The sequence below is a fragment of the Nyctereutes procyonoides genome, unplaced genomic scaffold, assembly GCF_905146905.1.
Source record: "Nyctereutes procyonoides isolate TBG_1078 unplaced genomic scaffold, NYPRO_anot_genome, whole genome shotgun sequence".
In the NCBI taxonomy this organism is placed as follows: domain Eukaryota; kingdom Metazoa; phylum Chordata; class Mammalia; order Carnivora; family Canidae; genus Nyctereutes; species Nyctereutes procyonoides.
The window spans coordinates 11,658,575-11,683,252 of record NW_026575132.1 but is presented as its reverse complement, the minus strand read 5'-3'; the positions used below and the strand labels follow the sequence as shown (position 1 = coordinate 11,683,252).

The window sequence follows — 24,678 nt, the reverse complement described above, 5'->3', positions numbered from 1 at the left end:
GTGTCATTCATAATACAGTATTAGAAACAGTACTTTTAAAAAAATACCACTTACCTGTAATGATAAGCTAATACAGTTGCTTCAATTATGAGAAGCATACTGTATGGTAATGTAATTCTTTGAAAGAAATATCATAAAACTAATCCATTAATTTTATATTAAGTATCACTTACCTTATGCCTCCGTAAGGATAGGCTATCCACTTGAAGTCTTGCACGTGATGTTCTTCACAATGAATACTTAAAATATGATGACACAAAAACATCTCACACAGTTCTTGCCTTACAGCTATAGATTTTCACACAAAGACACAACATATACAACAGTTAAGTTTATTAACAGCATGGCATAATGATTGGTTACTATTCATTAAGTGGAAGCATCATAAAGGTCTTTATCCTCATCCTCACATTGAGCAGGCTGAGGAGGAGAGGAGAAAGGTTGATCTCATGGTCTCTGGGGTGGAAGAGGAGGTGAAACAGAGAGGCAGGCACACTCTGCGTTTAACTTTATGGAAAGACATTGTAATTTCTGACTCTTTTGCTTTTTCATTCCTCTAAAAATATTCCTATATGGTATCAAATCTCCTTCCACCATTTGCTGTAGTTTCAATAATTGTATCATAGAAGAGTCCATGTTATGAAACAAGTGAAAAGTAGTCTTGAATATCTGGAACCCCTCTGCCAGATTGTCTAATGTCAATTTGTTTTCTCTCACTGCTTCTTCTACATCTTCTCCTTCATGGGCTGCACTGGTTCAGAAACAGCCATCTCCATCAAATCTTTTGTTAATTCCTCTGGTGTGGTGTCTGTTAGCTCTTGAATTTCAAGATCCATATGTTGAAACTCTTCACACACATACACACACACACACACACACACATCCTTTTTTTTTTGGCACATCCAGAATCTCTCATTTCTTGATGGACTGTCATAAGTCCAGTGAAGTCATGCACAACATCTGGACACAATTTTTTCCAGTAGCAATTTATTCTTTTGGATTTCATGGCTTTCACAGCTTTTTCTGTAACAGTGATGCCACCCATCTTCAGTGATGAGACTTTCAAGACTTCCATGATGTTTTATCAGGGTTCTCTCTTCCATAGCATTGACAATGCTTTCCATTAAGTACAGTGTGTAATGAAACTTAAAAGTCTCTATGACCTCTGACCTGCAGGCTGAATTAGAGACATTGTGTCTGGGGGCAAGTAGACCACTTTGAGGTCTTTGGTGTTGAACTCATGGGGCTTTAGGTAGGCCAGGGGCATTGTCCAATATCAAAAGAATTTTTAAAGGCAGTCTCTCATTGGCTAGGTACTTCCTGACTTCAGGGACAAAGCATTAATGGAACCAATCTAGAAAAAGAGTTCTCACTGTCCAGACCTTCTTGTACAAGCAAAAGACTGGCTGCTAGTATTTATCTTTTCCCTTCAAGACTTGGGGATTAACAGTTTTATAGAAAAGGGCAGTCCTGATCATAAATCCAACTACATTTGCACAAATGTGCAAATCCTGGCTTAAATCCTGATGCTCACTTTTCTTCCTATTAAATGTCCTTTTGGCATTTTTCCCTCCAGAATAGGGCATTTCATCTACACTAAAAACCCATTCAGGCAGATATCCTTTCCCCTCGATTATTTTCTTAATGATATCTGGGAACTCATCTTCTGCCTCTTGGTCATCAGAAGATGTTCTGTTTTCTTGCCATTTTTTTAAACCAAACACTTTCTAAAATTATCAAACCATCCTTTACTGGCATTAAATTCTCCTGCTTTAAATCCTTCATTTTCCTTTTGCTTTGTCATATGACAAATGGTCCTTAACTGGATTAATTTATCTTGAAATGGTTGCTACTGCACTTCAGATCTCAATCTATAGTATGTTAACAAGCAATTCCATTTTTCTCTGCTTCTTGGGAGAACTTCCAGCATCTCTAATGGCACCTCATATGGGTTCCATGGTGTTATTCAAGCTTTACAGTATTGCACTAAACATGAAAAATACATGAGAACTACAAGATCACTTTTTACTGCCATACGCAGTTTACTGGAGAGATGAATCGCTCATGATGATTAGTGTTACACAGCATTTTAAGAGGATATTTGCAACACTTGAGCTTATCGCAATAGTCACAGGTATAAATGAGATTATTACAGTAATACAGTAGGTACTACAGTAAATCTTACGCAATTGTGATCTTATACTGCATCTTTACGTTTGTTTACATTTCTCTTGACTACAAATGGCTCCATGTATGGTTATGTGTGCAACTAAGTTTTGATAAGTTTTAACTTGTGATAGATTTGTGTATATTTTATGGTAGTAAATGGTAAGATATAATACATCTACATAGATTTTAAGATATAATACTATCTACATATATTTTACATATTCATGGTACCTATTTTTTAGAATTCAAAGCTACACAGTTCATCTGTTTTTTCAAATTATCAAAAATCTTTAAAAAATTTTCCAATATCTATTGAAAAAAACCTATGTTGTTCAAGGGTTAACTGTATTATAACTTTACAAGCTAAAATGAGTTACATGGGACCATTTCCTATGACTGAAAACTTTTGGCTTTCTTAAGGAATGAATAAACTTAACAAAATATAAAGGAGGTAAGTATTTGTTTCCAGTTTTAGAAGTTATTTTCACATTCAGTAACCACTTAATGGACAGCACTATATCCCTCATCTCATAAGAAGACTGAAGCTCAAAAGTCTTCTTTGCTCAAGATCCCATGAACATTAAGCTGCTGAACCAGAACTGGTACCCCAAACTGTGGCCCTAAAACCAGGGCTTTTTCTGCATCTTCTCTGAATTATCCTAAGGATCTCAAAAACAACTGTGTAAGGCACAGAACGAAGATAAATGGTTACATTCCTGGTTTTTAACCAACAAAGCCTCCATGACAGTCTTCTGTTAAACATAATGATTTAGCGAGACTAATTCACACTAGTTTCCAAAATCAAATAAGGAGTATACAGAGATGAATTCTCAGTTTGAGGAAGATGTGAACTGCAGAACAAACTAGTATTTTATTTTTACAAAACCAGTAATTTGGAGATACTTATTAAAGGGAATTAGAAACAATGTCTTAAAGACTCTACTCTCATCTCTGTGTGAAGATACTGACCAACCCAAAGACATACACACAAAAGTTGTATCTAGAGTAGTACTTTTCATCATTTTGATTCTGACTCATACTATGAAATTCATTTTACTTTATAACCTAATGTGTATCTATGTCTAGCAAAAGTTTTACACAGATATTCTCCTTATGTATGAATACTTATTTTTCTATTCAGCTTCATTAAAAAACAAAACATTGGCTAGACCTATTAAATTAATTTCAAGACTCAGTTTGAAAAACATTAAACCAAAGAGATACAAAGGCTATTTGTATTATCATACTATGCTCTAGTAGAAGTATAAAATATTTTTAAAGCATACCTCATCTTAGCAAGGAAAAAAAACTGGTATTGATATACATTAGCAGGGAATTGCTATGAAGAGGATACTGAATCTCATACCCAACTACTTAAAAGCAATTTAAAGGGAAAAGATCATTATAGACCTAAAAAGTGCTGGGTGTGTGTGTGGTATATTTAATGAATCAAAATAAAAAATGGAAGAATAGAAGAACACCCAACTTGAGATCTAAATTTTCTCTTCTCGGGGCACGTGGGTGGTGCAGATGGGTTAAGAGACCAACTCTTGGTTTCGGATCAGGTCATTATCCCAGAGTTGTAAGACTGAGTCCCAAGTTGAGCCCCACACTGGGCTCCACGCTCAGTGTGGAGTCTGCTTAAGACTTTCCCTCTCCCTCTGCCCCTCCTCCCTCATGCTCCCTTGCTCTCTCTTGCTCTCAAGTAAATAAATCTTTAAAAAAATTTTTTTTCTCCTCTCAACCTCTTTAAAGACAGAGGGGAAAGACAGAGGGAAAAAATGGAAGATTTAGAACCAATTTCAGATTTTCTTTGCATTTAATGCTAGGTTATAAGGTAAATATATATTCATTAGCTATCCCCAAATTCTAGTTAACCTCCCCCCCAAAATAATTTTCAGAATTTTTTACAGTGTAATTTGATGACTACTTTTTATAACTGATCTCTGTAATGACTTTTTACTTCACTTAAAATGGTGTCCCTGCTTTCTATATGTTATATATATACTGCATGCAGCCTTCATTGGGGGCATATCTAACTAGCTCTGTTCTGTGAATACAGACAACCCCTGAGCCTAAACAACTACCTTGCACATATAAACCACTGTATATATGGAAGAACATGGCTGATTTAGAAAAAACGAATTACCAAAACACAGGGAAAAAATCCTCTATTTGTACTTCAGGATAACATTAGGTGACTGTCCTAGCTAAACCTCTAACTATGAAGTAATGAATTACTTCTAAACATATATTATCTTTCAGTGTGCTTATCACTTACCACAAAGATCAGGTATTTTGCATTCTAGAGCAAGTAAAGAGACAGCAAGGAAGTAACAACTGACAATATTATAGATCTTGCTACTTAACACACCCATTTTTCTATACATTTGTGAAAAAGAATATACTATCTTTAAATTATTTCAGGTGAGAAGTGTCTGAAAAGAAAATCCGAAATGAGGCAACAACATTCATAAAAGCACATGGAAAAAAAAAACTCTCAAGAACAGACTTTATTTTTAACATAAAAGTTCTATTTTCTTGTGAGGCAGCAGTAAGTGTCAGATACAGGGAATACATAAGTACATAATAACAATATTTATCACCATTGGAAATGCTGTTTTTTGGGGGAGATTTTTGTTAGAAAAACAAAATTTAAAAAATTGCATTTTAAAAAGATTTACACAGCTTAAACAGATGAAAGATACAGACTTCAAAAAAACATAAATTATATTCTTCAACAGGATTGTATAAACAAAATATTGTTCAGGGCTGCTCTGCTTATCATTAATTTAAGCAGAGTAAAACTTAAACCTTAAAGTGCGAAGTATTCTTAGCTTTTTTAATGCAAATTCAGCACTTCCACTGGTCCAGTTTTGAGACATCAAAATTCCAAGCATTAAGGAACGAATCTTAAGTTAGAATAGTAAACTGAATTCAGTAATGGCGAGTTTTATTTCCTTTAACAGAAGAAAATCTTGACAACCCAGTCCTAATCTTGGACATACAGAAGGCTATAAATTCTGCCATTTTTTTTTAAAATATCTCTTTTCCGGTAAAAGCCAGCCATTAAAAAGAAAAAAAAAAAAAAAGGAAAAAAAAAGCCTTTCTTGTTGCCAGTTATTCCACAGTCAGCAATAGCACCTTCTAAAAGGCTGATTTGGCTTATCATAAGTGTAAGAAATATTTTAAACAAAATGAAGACTCTAGTTCAAAATAATTTTGGCATCCATGCTCATCATATTAACCAAAGAGGCAGAACGGATATTTTAAAAATATAATTGCTAACAAAAGCCATGACAAGTAATAGACTTAGTCATGATCAGAAACAATAAATTTCTATGTTTTCATCATCACAAGGAAGAAGTCAAGAGAAATAACTTAAACTTAAGACAAAGTAAATAATCAGAGAATAGCTCCTTTTGCCAAAATATACATGCCACCTATTTCTTTTACTGCAATGGAAGTAAATTTATTTAAAACTTTAAAAAATTTAAATTATATTCCCATTGAAGCTATTCTAATTTATCTTCTGTACAATTTTCTACAGAATAGCAAGATAATAATGGAATGTAATTTTAGAAAATATTCTCTTGAAAGTAGATCCATTTTTTTTTTTAATCAGCCATCTGTGAACTAAGGGTTAAGCAAAAGAGCTGAATGGACCTATGGTTAATATTTTTTCAAGACTGCAATAAAGCTCATATGCTTAAAAATTAGCCCTTTGGCACTGGCAGTTAGAGTTGTTTGTACCTTGTACCTTTTTGTCTTTCAAATCTCAGGCTCTATTTCTCCCAAACCCGAGGGATGTGTTTGGTTGCCATACAATTAATTTACCTGCAAATTCACATTCTCCTTACAACCAAACGTTTAAAAGTTCCACTTATAAGACTATGTAAATTATAACTTTTAAACTTGTTCTCCCATTCTAGTTTTAAATTACTTTAGATTAAGGATATAGGACACTCTACAGAAAGATGTGAATTATACAAATATGCACAACAGAGTAAAAGGAAAAACGGTTTATAAAGTGGCATTTTAGTTACAAAATACCCTTGTCATTTACAGGAATCGACAGAAGAAAGTAAGTGTAAGGTAAAGAAAAAACCCACAGATTTAATGGAATTCAAGTAATCCAAAAACTGAGGGTTTTTTTTAGAAACTTGTTTTAAACTTCCTCCTCCTACCATTCATACCAACTCACCTGATGAGTTTTACCTTTTCTTCTGTACTTTTGATAGAGCAGTTCTCAGTGGTGAAATGGTAAAGTCAAGACACATAACAACAAATAAGGCAAAGAATCAAGGTTCTTCTCAAAAAACCAACCAACCAGAAAATTTAGACCCTGAATAACTGAGTTTTAGTGATTTAGAAGCCACAATGTACTGTAAATCCACGTAAGCTAGTTTTGGATGGAGAAATTACCAAAATTCATCAGTGCTACCAACTGAAACCTAACAAACTTATTCTAAGGTCTGAATTTACCTAATTTGCCTAAATACATCTCCATCTTAAACTTCACAGGGCATAATTTTAATTAGTTAGATGTTTTAAAGGTGCATGAGTATAAAGAAGTCCTTTCAGAAGATTTATTGCTACCACTAGGTTTCCTCTGATGGTATATGTCTGAACAAACTGACGTATTAACCTTCTAAACTGTATCCCTTTTATTTAAATTTCTCCCTATATGTATAGGAATAAATTATTGCATCATAGGTAGTATATGAAGATCTTAGAAGGATGCTTTTTATCAATTACTGTTTGCTGAAACTCATTTTAAAAAAGAGCTGCTCCTTATTTTCACTACCATATACACAAACATGAAATACTGTTGTCATGTGATACTGGCAGTGACTGTATTAAGATGAGCCTAAATCCAAAACTGTATGGATTTTTCAAAGATTCCTGTTGTTTAATATGCTCCAAAGCTCTACTGGCCGGTCTTCCCCACTGTGTGGAATGCTGGAGGGAAAACTAGCAAAATCTATAAGCAACATATCTCAGTGCCAACCACCATAAAGAAAATGTCAGTCGCAAGACTCTGTGACTACGGATTGCTATTCAATGGATTACACTCCTGGCAAACTACTAACCCTGACCAAATCCACAAGACAACAACATCACAAAAGCAAAGGAGGAAATCCATGCACAGTTATTTTAGGACCTCTTGGAACTATGATACAGTGATGATAAAGGGAGATCATGTGGCAAGTATTTTGTAAAAAATCAAGGGGGCTCCTTACTCCTAGCTAGCAATCAACACTGGGTAATTTCCTTTTGGCTCACTGACTTTTAAACCAAGTTCCAATGATGGGTGAGAACATATTAAAGCACTTGTTTCCAGACTATAACTTTTCTGACCACATGGTGAAATGTGTACAGGTGTAGTGAAGAAAACAGCAGTTTTACAAGTATTTCACCCAAAGCACAAACTTCTGACACCAAAAAACATAAATCACATAATGTACTAATATTTAATATTGCTTTTTATCTCATTATATATTTGTCCAATGCATTTACCTATCAATTCTTGTTTGGGAGAAGAACATAGTCATGAGATTAAGATTGCTGGGAAAATGTCAACAATCCCTTTGGTCCCAAAGCTGAAAACAGCTGAGAAAAGCACACATCTAGAAAGGGAAACAAGAAACAAGAGGCCACCAAAGAATCTTTGAACATCCTGTTTGCTACGTTTCAGAAAATGTAACATTGGTATTATAAAATAGTCATTTTCATATAAAAGATGGTTCTTGCAGCATCATTCATGTCTCCCTTCAGGAATTAGGTTTGCAGAGATTAGTTTTTTTTTTTTTTTAAAAAAAAGAAGTTTAATTTGAAAACAAAAAAACAATGATATTGGCCCTCCAAAAGTAAAGAGTGAGACCTTTCTTGTTTCAACCAGTGCTTTAAGAAAAAGCAGGCTAAGCAATGAGGGAGCAAAGCCATCAGAGGGCGCTGCCTTCTTCCAGAAGTCATACTGTGACATGTCACCCTGGAAAGCTGGAGCATACCACAGCCAACTGGGAGCTCGCGATGCCATCACAATGAAATGATCTGAGGAGGTTCTCAGTTGCCCAGAAAAATGGCCACACAGCCCTGTGACCTATCCTTCAGCTTCCTCAATTGGTTCTGGTGGTGGGAGTAGAGAGGCCGATGGCATGACTGTACTCGTTCCTCGAGAGACTCGGTCTTGCTCTGTGTTTGTGGACAGGGAGGCCACAGCAATAGGCTGCAACAGAGTGGTTGTCATGCCAGTGGTAACTGTCAGACTGTGACCAGAGCCCTTGAGGGTAAGATCTGGTGTGGGAAGGAGTGGCTTGAGGATGCTGACGAGGCAGAAGGCAGAGCCGCTTTTAGGAATGAAATTCACCTTGTTTTTGTCAGGACAGTAAAAGGCTGGGATTTCGTGAAGCTGTTTTGGCCTAGGCACAGAACAGACAACCCAGAAGTTTTAAGTCACAGAACAATGGAAGTTAAGTTCTTTTATTATTTTTTTTCTAAACAGATAACTTAGAGATACATGAATATAAAACTCAGATTATATCAAAAGCTTCAAATGCTGTGGGCCAAAGTGGAATTAGACACCTAATTCAAATATGTATCTTAGAATGCCGAAAGGATATCATACGTCTTTGCTGCTTTCAATTCCCTGGAGAGCCTCATGCACCATACAGGTGACTCAGGCTGGTGACCATTGCATCTCACTGAGGTCTAAGACACCCATTATAAATAACTTCCTAAAGCAAAAGAAATTCTACATGTTTAAAGACAAAAATATGTTCCACTTACTACAGTTTTTCCAAAGCCTGTACTATTTTGAAGGGAGAAGGCAAGTCTTTTGCTAAATTCCATGACTGCACGACAAAACTTTGGTAGGCATGAGTTATCTCTTCAAGTGTGCTTAAAAATCTCTTTGACTGAAACTTTTTTTTTTTTTAGTTAACCATGATGGTTTTCTGAGAAACATAATAGAAATGTAAAATCAAAATAAAAATAATGGTATTCTTTGAAAATAAAGATATTAAAGAATTAAATTGTTAAAGTAACATGGAAGTGCCACAAAATTAAAAAGAAATTAAGGTGGGAGAGCCTAAGTAAATCAAGATTCAAGTGGGAAAAGGTAATATGATCATATGATAAAAGTATGGTGCTCAGCTCTCCTAATGAAATTCAAAAAATTAAAATTTAAGTGTGCCAAGTCTGCAACAGATTCTGGGGAACCAAAAATGAAACAATCTACAAGAAGATAGATTAACCATGTAGTTCATGGGGGGAGGAAGATACTGGGAATGGAACAAATCCCATTTGTAATGTTTTCTGCACTTCAAACATTAATCACCCAAGTTATGAATTACTTCAAGCATCCCTAATCTTTGCCACACAGCACAAAAAAGGTCAGGAGCTCCTGTAAAGGTCTGATAGATGTGATAAAAAGGGCTTATATAAGGTTTAGAGGTAGCACAGGGGAGTGGATAACCTGTGGCACAGAGGAAGAGGGAAAATTTGCTAGAAAGAAGGCTTACAAGGGAAGTAATATCTGAAATTAAGATATCAGAAATTAATAAACAGACCTGTGGAATGGGTGGGGGAAAAAAAGCTCCAAGTAGACAATGCTTTTGGTGGGCAGATTTTATTAATGGTGCCTACTACCCAAGAACAGCTTTGACAAATACAATAATTTAAGAACAAAGAAATTATTTAACTGATGGTTTACTTTGCACTGTTCTAATATACGATGGAAACGTCCAGTAATTTTAGAGCGACAAGTGTATTTGGATAGATTAGTGATAAGAAGGGTACACGATTCTCTATTTTTACTATACAAGAGTATGGTTTACAATTCCTTGAAGAGGACAGGATGTTGAGTTTAGGATTCTATAATTAAATAATACTTGAATTTTCTTTTGAAGGTGGAATTATTAGAAGTAACTTTCATTCTTATCTTAGGGAAAAAAGGTCAATCAATTTTTATACCCTCCTCCAAATGAGGCCTAGATTTTTAGTTAATTAATTTCTTTGAGGCTATCTTGTTTAAAATTACTTAACTTCTTTACTGCTTTCATTAAACTAGATCACACAGAAAACAATATAAACAGTAATAACTTATCCAAATAGCACCAAAATCAAGAAACAAAACCTTACCAGTTAAAAGCACCAACCTCCTCCACCACAAACAAACAAAAAAAAACCCACAAAAAAACAAAACACCTTCCTTTGTCTTCTCTCTTCCAGATCCACCCCAACCTAGCAAGAGGAATCACTCCTGACCTCTAACATTTTTCTAGAAGAATACTACCTAAGAAATGTATTATCCATTGGTGTATGACCCATAAATACCTAGGCAAATAGAAGCTACAAGTACTAATACTAATTCAAAGCTTTCTTCAAAACTTAATAACCATAAATAGAAAAAAATCTCTTAACTAATTTTAAATTTGTACTTTTCCTTAAAAAGTTATTCCAAAAGGATTTTTTCTCAAAAATGGATATGACTGTTTGAGAGCTTTCTGAAAAACTGATGGATGGGCTGAATAGTAACTCTTGGTATTCTTATACTGATGCAAGGAATTCTTTCCTGCCTTTTTAAAAAGGCCTGTGTAATTTTTTTAATGCAGGCATAAATTATCAGCAAAGACAATGGTGGGTCCAACTTACTTCTAATCGAAAGAAGAGAGAAAGAAGGAGGGCCATGTTGTATTTTTAATAGTACCTCTATACTGCAAAGAGGCCATAATATCTAGGAATCTAAGGTAACTAAAAGCCAAGGAATTCATTAGTTTGGAGGAAGAAATAGCATATTTGACTTCCTTTTAAAAAAAGACTAAGTGCAGATGGCATGGCTATGGTATGTATCGTTTCACAAAGAACACAGAGACTGAAAGAAGTACAAAATGTGGTTTAAATTCTGGGTCTTAATTCAAGCATCTATTTCCTTTCAGGTAAATAAACAGATATTTCTAGAAACCAGAGCCTTCACCCCACTCCAATCCTCAGTTCAGATCAGAGTTATTTCCTTTAAACCAGAAGTTAAGAGTTAAAGAGAAAAGTATTCTTCAAAGAATGATTAAATAAGCTTAAAATTTTTAAATTAGGACCAGTAATCTATCTTTGTTTGTTGCTGCTGTGCCTAATGGGTTTTGCTCTCATTTGGACAGAGGTAGGGCAAAAAAGACTAATTTTTTTAGACTTTGAGTAATTTGTTTTATTGGTAGAAAGTTAAAATTACCTCTAAGGAATCCAGTCTTTGGTTACTGCTGTTAATTTGTTTTTGAAACATAATGAAAATGCTTAAAATAGAATAAGTTTTTGTATGCTACACATCTTTTATATCAGAATAATTTATAACAAACTATGTACATTTTAAAAAGAGTTAAGTCTACCTTCTAATAATAGATGGATGTGCCATAAAACATGTAATATGTTACGGTTTACCTTCTATTTCTTTGATCTAACATCCATACACACACACACACACACACACACACACACACACACACACACTCCTAACCATTCTTCCCTCCCTTTAGATACAAATAATGTAGGCTCAGGTATTAAGTCCTGAGACATTTTCCAAATGCAAGAGTTTACGGCAGATACCATAGGACACCAACCTACACAACAAATATTCACTCAAGTCACTTATAAAAAGAATGCAAACTGCTTTTGAACCAATCAACAATTTCTCTGCATTTGGGCAATTTTAAAAAAGATTTTATTTATTCAGAGGGAGAAGAGAAAAGAGAGAGAGAGAGAGAGAGAGAGAGAGAGAGAGAGAATGAGCAAGGGTGGGAGAAGGGGCAGACGGAGAGAAAATCCCAAGCAGACTTCATGCTGAGTATGAGCCCGACTCAGGGCTTAATCCCTAGAAAAGATTACCTAAGCCAAAATCAAGAATCGGGTGCTTAACTGACTGAGCCACCCAGGCATCCCTGTATTTGGGCAATGAGTAAATAAAAAAGCTCAACTCCAAAAAGGTCCATTTGGACCATTTGATTTTTACTCAATAGAATGATTCCATATCTTAAGAACTCTCATGGAAAAGCCTAGGCCAGCACCTGCAAATTGGGCATAAAAAATGTGAGGTATTTGTTAAAGATCCACAGTCCAGGTCCTACCTCCATATTTATGCATTAGGCTTGAGATGGGGCCTGGGAATCTGCAGTTTCAACTCATATCTTAGACGATTATGATTTAGGGAGTCCATGAAGCAGAGCTAGAGAAATTCTGCTTAAATTCTCAGCTAGCACCACTCAGGCTTTTAGACTAACATAGTAAGCATGGGAAGGTGGGAGGAAGCAGTTGCTAACACAGTTTTCAATTACTGTCATAAAAGCAGATAGGAGACTGACAGCTGGGATTTCCTAGTATAGAAATTGAGGGAATTTAAAAACAATGTTCTTTGTGCAGCAAAATTATTCAATATTTAGGTTAAAAGAAGCACTGACAGGAGGAGCACATGGAAGAACAAAAGGATACCATATTTCAAAATGACTCCAAGATATTCATAATGGAGGAAGAAGATCAATTTCATGAGTCAGTCAAGGTTGGACAACCTTCACATTGTGTTCCAGGTTTCACAGGAGAGGAAATGCAAGAAGGATGACTCTTAGACGTGCAGCCATAGTGATATTGGAAGGTGAGGGCCCAGTACTACCATCATATCCCCAAATAATGCTCATTACACCTACTTTGCTGTATCATACATGTCTACAATCCTGAAGCCATCACTTATAAAGCAAGGAGCCATGGCTACTGAAAATACTAAGGCTAATCTTAAGCAAATTTTGAGTCTAAAACTATAGTACTTCACCAGATGACCAGCCAACAGAAATATGAGCATAGAGATCATATACCAACAGTACTAGACACTGTTTAAAATCCTACTTCTTACATTATCTTCATCACAGTAACATTATTCTACAAAGTAATAGAATTCTATTTCCTATACTGACAGACAAAATACTTCTAATACTGTTTAAAGAACTAGAGACCAAAAATACATTAAAACTGAGGGGAATTCAATTCTTGAAAAAAAGAAACCACACTAGATGAGATCTGTGGTCTACCTTGAATAAAAATACTGCTAAATTCAATGTGTGATATTGACTGTACACAGATTCAAAAGTAATAGCCACAGATGACACATTGGGGACAAGTGAGGAAATATAAAAAGCAACTGGATATTAGTTGATATTAGCATTGCTGTTAATTTTATTTGGTGTGATAATGATATTATGGTTATAGAAGAGTACTATGCTTACTTTTAGGAAACAAATGTTAAATTCTAATTAAGTGTCATGATGTCTGCAACTTATTTCCAGAAACTTCAGCAAAAACTACCCATCACTATGCCAGACAAAGCACATGTTAACAAAATATTTACTCCAGAATCCAGGTTGAGAATATATGGGTGATCACCGTACTATTCAACTTACTTGAAAATTTTCATAATAGAAGTTATTTGGAGGGATACTTACGAGCATTCCTCAAAGACTTTGACCCTTTCACAGCCCTCAGGAGGTTCCCTTTTGAACATATAACTGTTGTTAGGTTTTGGTGAGGTTGCATATTTGGGCAAAGGAGAGTTGTTCCCATTCTCTGCAAAAAATAGCATGCTGGATTACTAAGAAATACTACTCTATAAATGCAGTCATACTATATTTAATTGCTCATGGCCTCCCTCCACACTATGAACTACTTGAGGGTAAGAAGAGTGTTCATACATCAACATCACCTCCCAAGATCTAACACAAAACCTGTTAAAGAGGAGAAAATTAATGTTTGCTAACTAAATGCATAAACAAATTTTTTTTCCACTTACAATTACTATAGCTCAGGCTGTATCACTTAATACATGGCCCTTCACACTGATATCTTGCTCACTTTTTTCTGTTATATACCCAGCAAACAGACTCCAATGCCAGTTCCTTTTTTCTAGTACACTTAACTAAGCTGGTTCTTCCCTGGCTGCCTAACATTCACTCTTGGCCTGCCCTTCAGAATTTCTCAATTTGATTTCTCTGCTTCTCTGGTAACAATCTCTGCTCCAGGTCATCAGGAGTCTTCTATGCACAGTACGCCAAAGACTTCCTTTTGCCTATGAACTTCTCCATACCTGAAGAGGTCCATCTCTATTCATCTGCCAAAATTTCCTTCAAAGTCTAGCTCAAACTTTTGAAATCTCTTCAAATTAACCCTAACAAACAAAATACTTCTTCGCTCTGGTATTTCTGTTCAGTGTTGATATTCTCAGTTCCACTACATTAAAATTCCTGATATCTAAGTGTTCTAAATTTTCAGTGTGACTATGTCAACTAAGTCATAAGTTTTTTGTAGGCAGTAGCGCTGTGGCCTTATTTTCTTAGAAATTTCAAAAAACTAAGCAGTCACATCTCTTAAAGACAAATAAACTATTACACAAAATTCATGGAGTTTCAACTCATTACTGAAAAATAGAAAGTACAGCAAATTTTAATAACCATGTTTTTTAAAGGAGGTGTGTATGTGTTACATTTGATTGAGTACTAAGTACCAGGAGCCGTGCTAAATGTTCTGCATTTACTATTCCTTTTAATTCGAACATAAGTCTAAATAGTAGTTAATTATGCAAATTCCTGATAAGAAACACACAACCCAACCAAAGGATTTAATTCTGTGAGTGTCAGACTTGGGTGCACATTGGGAGCATCAAAAACTTTTGGAACTTGTATCTCAACCCGCGGGGGGTTGTGATATAATTGGTGGAGGGTGCTGGCCTGGAGTATCCATATTTTACTTAATTTAGAAGCTGGTAAAAAAAAAAAAAAGGTCCAAATAATAACATTTACAACTGCCATAGATAGCTTTAACTGACATCTTCAGGAACTCTTAAGATTCTCTGCACTTGTTACAGTCTCAGTAATTTAGGTGATTGATGGCGATGGTCAATTGTAATTTTTTAGGACATTCAACGCACTTGTAGGAGGTTTGAAATAAATGATTACTGAACTCAACTGCAGAATTTACAAATATATTATTGCCCTCAAGTACACACAGTACCTTGGGTTAGGCTAACAAAATATTGCCCCAATATAGACAGATGACAGGTCATGTTTGTTTTAAAAAGCAAGAGAGGGGCAGCCTGGGTAGCTGAGTGGTTTAGCGCCACCTTCAGCCCAGGGCATGATCCTGGAGATCTGGGATGGAATCCCACATCAAGTTTCCTGCACGGAGCGTGCTTCTCCCTCTGCCTGTGTCTCTGCCTCTCTCTCTCTTTCTGTGTGTCTCTCATGAATAAATAAATAAAATCTTTTAAAAAAATTAATAAAAGGCAAGAGAGAACAAAGTGCTTTTCAAGACAAATGTTCATTTATACCAAAAGTATGTCTCTCACTAATAAGGAACTTGCATTAACAAGTGAAGAAAAAGAAAAATTACAAACAAAAGTCGACCCAACTAGACCCACCCAACTAGACTATCACTTGAGCACTATAGTAAAAATGTTCTGCACTTAAATTTTTAAAAATCTATGTTAAGAATGCATGTCAAAGTAATTACGTTAGTGGCCTTAAGTGTGTCTGTTCTATTACAAAATGAACAGAATGAATGATACAGTAGGTGGTACTCCTTTATCTGGTAACAAGTCCCTCCTGCATTGTACCTTTATCCCTGGGGTCAACAAGCAGGTCATCAGCTGAACAAGGGCTCTCTTCGCTACCTTCATTTGAGATGGTAAGGAAGGACGTGGGCGACACAGACTGAGAGCGGCTGCTGTCATTGCTTCCCCTGTCGGCACCCCCGGGGGTCTGCGTGTCAATGCTGCGTGTGCTGCTACTTCTCTGTACCAGCGGGGGAGGTGCACGATGGCCATCTGGAATATCTTGTGGCTGTTATAAAATTTTTAAAACATGTGTATTTATCATCAATTTTGAAATTCACCAGAAACGCACCTAATATCAACCTTCCCCTATTGTTCCAGATGACTCACAGGTCAGAAATGCCCCACTTATTAGGTCTAACGAGAAAAAAGCCTTTGTGTTGCACCATCAGTGACATTCCTGTCTAATGTGACTGCCCTACTGAACACTGAGCAGCAAATGCAAAGACTGTATTCCTAGGGTTAGTCACAGGACAAGTGGTCAATGCTTGCTGAATGATAAATTTCAATGAATTAGTTATCATGTTCTAAATATTTTTAAAATTGTCAAGTACTGCCATGGTAAAAGAGAAAGGAGGAATCTAGGCATAACACTAGGTTCCATATTAGAAGAGAAGGTCATCCATTATATGAACCAGTGATACCTGATGACAAGTCCTGTTACCTTCTCCCCTGCCTACATCTCCCTGAGAAAGTTTTTCCAAAGATACCTTCCTAAATAAGGGAAACGTTAATGGTAGCAATGGTTTTTATAGGGGGAAATCAAGGAGAACATTTAAAGGAAATCTTGTGTGGCTCACTTAATAGGAAAACCAGCTCCCCATACACCTTTGGTTCATTTATCTTTATTATTTCAGGGGGTTACTCCCATCATGCAGTATACGGACAAGAGGGTGTGGGAAGTTGTGTCTCCTCCAAGCTAAACCAACCTTTAATCTTCACAGAGAGGATCTTAAGCATCAATAAAATACTACTTCAAACTCCCCAATTCCTCTTTCACTGAAGAATGAAAGCTTAAATATACTCTGTGACATGCTTTTAAATATAAATAGGAAATTTTCTCACTGTGTCTTATGTATGAATCATTCTTATGTCTTATGTGCATTATAGGTAAGCAGAACTGCACTTCATGATCATAAAGTCAACCAAATAGTACTTCACAATCAAACAATAGGGAACAAGTAGATTCATGTTTAGAAAGTATTTGAAGTCACATCCCTCCCTCCCCAACAAATGTGCAATCTAAATTTTGTTACATGGAGTTACAGTAAATGAGAAGTGTTATCACCTGTCTAATGATTTTTAAATATGGATAAACAAAAAGTTTCTGTTCAAGGATCTAAACTTAAGTCGTATCAGTTGTCTCTATGAGATGCAAAGAAATGAAAACTTTTCATTCACTTGTCAAGGTCAAAGTTTTCCAAAAGAGACAAATTTTCATTCTCTCTCAACGAGAAGGAAGAAACCTAAGTAAATATGGAAAATGAAATTATAACTTTAATTAGAACACTTAACGTGAAAGGACAATTTTAAGATACAAGATTACTTACTATAAGTTGTTCTTCCTTTTCTCCAGTCTCTTTAATTATTATTTCAATCTCCTGATTCAATCCTTCCACACTATTCCGGAACCGGGAGCCTGTTGATTTAGTGATGGGAATTACTGGAATAAGTGCACTCTTTGGAACAGGAGCCTGAAGAAAAAAAAAACAGTAGAGGAGAGAAAAGAGAGCTTTAATATGTTACCTTTTAATTTTCTGGTTTGAAGCATAATTCCTGCTGACCTGAATAACTCTGAAATATATAAATTTAGTTTATAAGCCTCACAAAAAGCATGAGTAATCAAACACTCCTCGGTATACACAAAACATAATTTAAAGTAAAAACTTCAGACTATCAAGGTAGAATTTCAGAAGTTTATTCACAACTATGAAGACTGTAAAGAGAGGAGGGATAAAGGAAAATATTAAAAGAACATCAATCCCAGAAATTCTTCTAGACTGTAACAGAGTTCAGATTTTTAGAACGTAACTTAAAAGTCTTCTAGTGCCCCAATTACCTAAACTCCAGGAAAGAAAATTTTCAAAAGGTGATTTATCAAAGACATATATATTTTGTTTGGAAAAAACAAAATCAGTTCCAAAGTCCACATACAACGGCGAGAAAGCAGAAATGAGAAGAACCTGCCTGTGAAATTTATTTATTCTTCCACTGTGATGATTTTAATATGTTTTGTTAAGGAAAGAAAATGATATAATTCATTTTTCTCTCTTTTTTTTAATTTTTAGTTATTTATGATAGTCACACACAGAGAGAGAGAGAGAGAGAGAGGGGCAGAGATACAGGCAGAGGGAGAAGCAGGCTCCATGCACCGGGAGCCCGACGTGGGATTCGATACTGGGTCTCCAGGATCGCGCCCTGCGCCTAAGGCAGGAGCCAAACCACTGAGCCACCCAGGGATCCCTCATTTTTCTCTTTTGCCACTGGCACAGTATTATTTTTGAAAAGAAATAACTGATTACATAATTAAAGGATATTACATAGTTTCCTGACAAGATACTTGAAGTAAAATATGAAACAAAAATTACAGAGGTATCTGCTAAAGTTAACAGCAACAGTGTGCCAGAAGATCATTCTGCATATTGTCCTGCTATCTAGTAAAGAAATATAATTAACCCATCCTACATTTAGGGAGGTTTCTTTGAAAAACCTCTTTCAGGGGAAGATGGGCAAGGAGACAAAGGTAATAGGGCCTCCAATCATCACTAGTTCCCATTCAATGGGTATAAGCCTATTGTCTGATATAAAACTAACTTAGTGTTAAACCTGCATTTCTCCTCTTTCATTCCTGCTCACCTTTATAAAAAATTTTTTTCTAAAAATAAGCAGAACACAACAATCCCTGGAAAAGGCAAGTCTCTGTCCTTGGAAAATTTGTGAGAAAAATGCCAAGAGGATGCTTCAAACTGGAGCAGACAAAGAAGGGATGGAAGTGAAAAGGGTATAGATAATATGAGAAACTTGAGGGTATGGAGAGAAGATTGGGGAACAGAGGGACTAGAAAGGGGGGACGTCAGAAGATACTACTAGAAGATAATGATACTTGAAAAAGACTGCGAAAGGACAAAGTATTTTAAGAATAAAATACATAATAGGGAGAACACAAAATAAAAGTTGTAGCTACTGTTACTGAGCATCCATCCACTGTGGGCCAGACACCACATGTCCTCTCATTTCATTGTCAGGACCACTCTCTCTGAGGTGGGTTGCAGTGTTTCCCATGTTCCGTGCAGAGAAAGTGAGAGTTGGGGGCCCAAGAGTAAGCAAAGTTGCCTCTTAGGCATCTCCTTACTGCCACTGCCTAAAATAGAGTCTGGATCAGACATGATGCTTGTTCAACAAGGCTAGTGCTATGAACTGAAAGTCTACATCCTCCTTTTAAAATTCCTGTGGTGAAGCTCTAACCCCAATGTGGCTATTACTTGGAGATGGGGGCTATAAGGAAATAATTAAGGTAACATAAGAATGGGGACCTGATCTAATATAAGAAAGGAAATAGTGAGGTGACAGGAAACGGATTCCGACTCAGACAGTTAGAGGTTAAAGAAATCTATAGCTCAACTAGTCTGGAGTGGAGAGTGTATTAGAGCGTTTCTATCACAGACTCATCCTACCTATAACTAAACACTTCCTGCGTCAACAAATAACGGCAGAAAACTGGTACAGACCAAGAAAGATCTCAGGGGTTAGTATATATTCACAAATAGATTTTTTTTTAACTCTTAAGCTTAATTTTCTTTTCTCAGTGTCACAAACAAAGCAAATAGCTTGCACTGGATGCCATTTTCTTTTTTTTTTTTTTAATTTTTATTTATTTATGATAGTCACACACACACAGAGAGAGAGGCAGAGACACAGGCAGAGGGAGAAGCAGGCTCCATGCACCGGGAGCCCGATGTGGGACTCGATCCCGGGTCTCCAGGATCGCGCCCTGGGCCAAAGGCAGGCGCTAAACCGCTGCACCACCCAGGGATCCCTGGATGCCATTTTCAGGGCACTCCCAGATATGTATTTGGTTTAAAACTGTTAAATTACAGAATTGAAGAAGGAGAATAGAAAGAGAAGATGCTCTGACAAGATTTTTATAAAATGTTGACCCTCTTGGATTTTTTTTTTAAGATTTTGTTTATTTATTCATAAGTGACACACAGAGAGAAGCAGAGAAACAGGCAGAGGGAGAAGCAGGCTCCATGCAGGGAGCCCGATGTGGGACTCGATTCGGGACTCCAGGATCACGCCCTGAGCCAAGGCAGATGCTGAAACCACTGAGCCACCCAGGCGTCCCCCTTCTTGGATTGCAGAACCATAAATATCTTAAGAACAGAAAGCTTAAGGTTTCTGGCTGTTATGTTGGGATATGCACATACATAGAAACCTACCAGTGTCACAACCAACTGTACACCTGGTTATTGCTCGTCAAAGTAGCTAAGAAGTCATGCTCTACATAGCTGTTAAGTTTTTCTCAAATATAGTCTAAATAGCAAGTATTTACCAATAGTTTAATCTATTTAAAGCAAAGGAAAAAAAAAAGAAGGAAAAGAAAAAAACTGCCTAAGGTTCACACAGCATTTTAGGTAAATGAAGCAAAGGTTCAACTATAATTAATTTAACTAGTTACAGGATTATAGGAAAAATAATCCACTAAAACTGCTTGGGAAAGATTTTCCTCACTTAAACATACTATTATTGTTCCAGAAACAGAAGGTAATAGGCCTCTGGTTTTATTCCTCACATAAACCATACTCTAAAATATCTTTAAAAAAAAAAATCCTTGGGATCCCTGGGTGGCGCAGCGGTTTGGCGCCTGCCTTTGGCCCAGGGTGTGATCCTGGAGACCCCAGATCAAATCCCACGTCGGGCTCCCGGTGCATGGAGCCTGCTTCTCCCTCTGCCTGTGTCTCTGCCTCTCCTCTCTCTCTCTCTCTATCATAAATAAATAAAATTTAAAAAAAAATCCTTATACTTAAACTTCCATGCTTCATTTCAAGGACTCCTAAGGAATTTTACATGCATGTGGCATATAATTTATTTTTCTATACCTATATGTTTCTGTAATAAAATCTGTACTTCTAAATATAAATCAATATACGCAAATATAAGTGAGTTATCATATTAACTGAGAGATCATCTTTAGACAGCTCTGAAAGATTAAAAGTTCACTGTACTAAGGTAAAATCTCCCTGTCCTTTGGAAACATCAAGAACAAGATCTCCTATTTTCTCAGCTTTTGTTTCTTTTTCTTCAAATCAGAATATTTTCCAATCAATTAAGGGTTTTAATTAGATGAATCACCATTTTAAAGTTTTATTTTTCCATTTACATTCTCCATACATCTATATACATTACAGTTTAAACATCAAATTCTGCCTGAGGTGGGGTGGCTCAGTCAGTTAAAGCATCTGCCTTCAGCTTGGGTCATCTCAGGGTTCGGGAACTGAGCCCTTCATTGGGCTCCCCGTTCAGCAGAAAGTCTCCTTCTCGCTCGCTCTCCCTCTCCCACCCACCCCACTCGTTCTCTAATAAATAAAATCTTTAAAAAAAAAAAGAACAATATCAAATTCTGTCTAAAAACAGAGTTAGCCAACAAAGAAAGAAAAGCAAAAGGTTTGGCCAATACTGTATCTTCTAAGACCAATCTATATTAAAACTTAATACCTGTTTCAAAGTGTGGGGGATAAGACGGTTACAACACAGAGTTAGAAAAGCTAGGAATATCCACTGAAGCAGTAGATGAATAGAGAGAAGAAATACAGATTTCAATTTTCAAAGAAATAAAAATATGCCTTGAGAGGCAAGTAGGATAGAAAAAGATCTGTTCAGCAATTCAACAGAGATCTATGAGAGAAATATGTGCCAGAACATAACAAATATGAGCCCAACATAACAAAAGGGAGGGGAAAACTGACACTTGACGGGATGAGCACTAGGTGTTATTCTGTATGTTGGTAAATTGAACACCAATAAAAATTAATTTATTAAAATAAATAAATAAATAAATAATCCCAAACTAGCAAGAAAAAAAAAAGAATAGAAAAAAAGAAAAAAAGAAAAGAAAAAGGAGGAGGAGGGAAAAACATTAGAACACATCAGAAAAAAAAGCTTTCCTATCTTAAGGACTTGAACTGGGGCTTCCACAAGGCCCTGATCCCTTCTGTCCTGTCACTATGACTTTAGTTCTGTCCTTCAGCAATCACTGTCTCTCATCTGGAATCCACCTCTTAGTTCTAAACTGCAGCTAGGCTATTTAATAAAGGACGCGGCAGAAATACCTACTCTTGATTTCTAAGTGGCAAAATCTTTAAAAATTTAAGAATAGCAATCACATCCCAGACTGGCATATGAAGATTCCAGTGCAGAGCAGCAATTTTCATTTTTAAAGTACAATGCTCATTCCTCAGATAAAAATTATATATAATTTATATATATTATAAATTAATTTATGTGGTTGTGAAGATGCTGGCATCTCCTACTCTCCTGTTACTAACATCTGATTTTCATCCCCAAACAATTCTGAAATGTTTTGGCTATATTTTCTAATGAAAGTATTCTTGAAATGCTCCTTAAGAATATGACATTTTAAGCATCTGAGGGATTTGTCAGTTTTGGAAACCAATGAAATGTGAAAGACTGTCTTCTAAGAAACTTTGCAGCATTCATTCCTCTTGAATAATTGCCCCTTGAATTTCCAGGAAAAGAACCACTCAAAAAAGTATGTGAGAATTCTTTTCTAACTATAATAAATCCATTGTAAGCACAAGAAAAAGACCTTTTGTTAACTAGTGGTTATCATCTATACTATTATCAGAAAAGCAATACTGTCCTTTGATTGTTAAGAAATAATAAAGGAGGGGATCCCTGGGTGGCTCAGCGGTTTAGTGTCTGCCTTCAGCCAGGATCGTGATCCTGGAGTCCCAGGATCTAGGCCCGCATCGGGTTCCCAGCATGGAGCCTGCTTCTCCTTCAGCCTGTGTCTCCGCCTCTCTCTTTGTGTGTGTTTCTCTCATGAGTAAATAAAATAAAATAAAATAAAATAAATAAATAAAATAAAATAAAATAAAAATAAAATAAAATAAAATAAAAACTAAAGGAATTTCCCCAGTAAAAGTAATTTACATATCATGAAATACAAACAAAAAATTGTAATAACTTGGAAAGCCTGTCAAAAGAAAAATCAAAGATCCCTCCCCCAAAATATTCAAACTTCTGAATCAAATAATGGGAAATCTATGCCCTAGAAAAGTAAAAATACATGAAAAAGCTTTAAGCACACAGACACTGGACCCAATTAAATGGCCGAAATTTGGGAAATGCTCTACAGAATCTGAAATATTAAAAATGTTCCTGAAGCATCTGTAATAACTAACATTTTTCCATGCTAAATACCAAAAAACAAATATAAAGGAAAGATGGTATGATCTCGACATGGAATGCAAAGAAAAAAATACAGAAGAAAATGTCTTTAAGAGGATGACACTATGGATGATTTTTTTCTATTTTATTTTTTAAAAAATAACACCTTTATTAAGATAGAATTTTTCTATTTGGTATTTTTTGTTTCTAAAATTTCTGTGACAAGCATAAAAATACTTTTAATAATACAAGTTTAGGGGAGCTTGACTGGCTCAGTCAATAAAGCATGCAGCTCTTGATTTTGCAGTCATGAGTTTAAGCCCCATGCTAGGTGTAGAGATTACTTTAAAAAAATAAATATAAATATAAAAACAAAATAAAATATAGCCCAAATTTTTTTAAAAATAAAGCTTTAAAAGATAAGTTCAGGGCAGCCCCAGTGGCTCAGCGGTTTAGTGCTGCCTGCAGCCTGGGGTGTGATCCTGGAGACCCGGGATCGAGTCCCACATCAGGCTCCCTGCACAGAGCCTGCTTCTCCCTCTGTCTGTGTCTCTGCCTCTCTCTCTCTCTCTCTCTCTAAATAAATAAAAAAAATAAAATAAAATCTTTAAAAAAAAATAAGTTCAGTAAAAAAATTGACAGAAAAGCCTGGTAAAAAACCCAACTGGTTAATTGCTTCTTCTTTTTTTTTTTCATTGCTTCTTTTATATTAGGTCCTATTTTAAATGGCCTAAGATTTACTGATCAATTATTATGTACCAAGAATTGTATGAAGAGTTCGTAATATTCTATCCCATTTAATCCTTAGGACAATACAAGAAACAGATAATACTATAATGCAGAGAAGCTGAGAAACTTCATGTAGTTATTAGCAAGTGGCAGGACCCAAATCTAACCTAAACAGTCTGATCTCAGAGCACCTGTATACACTCTCTTTACTGCTACATGACATTCCAGCTTAATTTTTAGTTTTTACCATCTATTATTTCCAAACAAGTATATTTGTATTTTATGTATTTGTTTTTAATGTTGATTGGTAGATATTTTTTATAAGAGCTTACTGAAAAATAAATCACAATACCATACCATTCACTCATTTAAAGTATAAACTTTTGCTTTTTTAATGATTACTGAACAGAGTTGTACAACCATTACAATTCATTTTAGAAAACACTAAAAAAAAAAAAAAATCCCTCACCCATTAGCAATCATTTCATTTCCCCTCAAGCCTCCCAGCAACAGGCAACCACCAATCTATAATCTGTCTCCTCAGGTTTGCCTATTCTGGACATTTAAGAGGAATCATATGTGTTCTTTTGTGTCTGGCTCCTTTCACCTAGCATAATGTTTTCAAGATTTCCCATACTGTGGCATGCATCAGTACTCTCTTTTTATGACTGGGTAATATCCCACTCTTTGGATATACATTATATTTATCCATTCATTGGTTGCTAAACATCTGG

General features: G+C 35.8%; 1 protein-coding gene across 1 annotated transcript in view; it reads right to left on the bottom strand.

Moving 5' to 3' along the window:
* Positions 1-4,664: 4,664 nt before the first annotated feature.
* Positions 4,665-24,678, bottom strand: part of FAM117B (family with sequence similarity 117 member B) — a 78,537-nt gene continuing 58,523 nt past the window's right edge. The window contains exons 5-8 of the mRNA XM_055345533.1: positions 17,356-17,499; positions 15,809-16,034; positions 13,647-13,767; positions 4,665-8,591 (exon numbers count right to left, since the gene is read on the bottom strand). Coding sequence (XP_055201508.1) covers positions 8,273-8,591; positions 13,647-13,767; positions 15,809-16,034; positions 17,356-17,499 — 810 coding nt within the window. The 3' untranslated portion in view covers positions 4,665-8,272. The remainder of the gene's footprint in view (positions 8,592-13,646; positions 13,768-15,808; positions 16,035-17,355; positions 17,500-24,678) is intronic.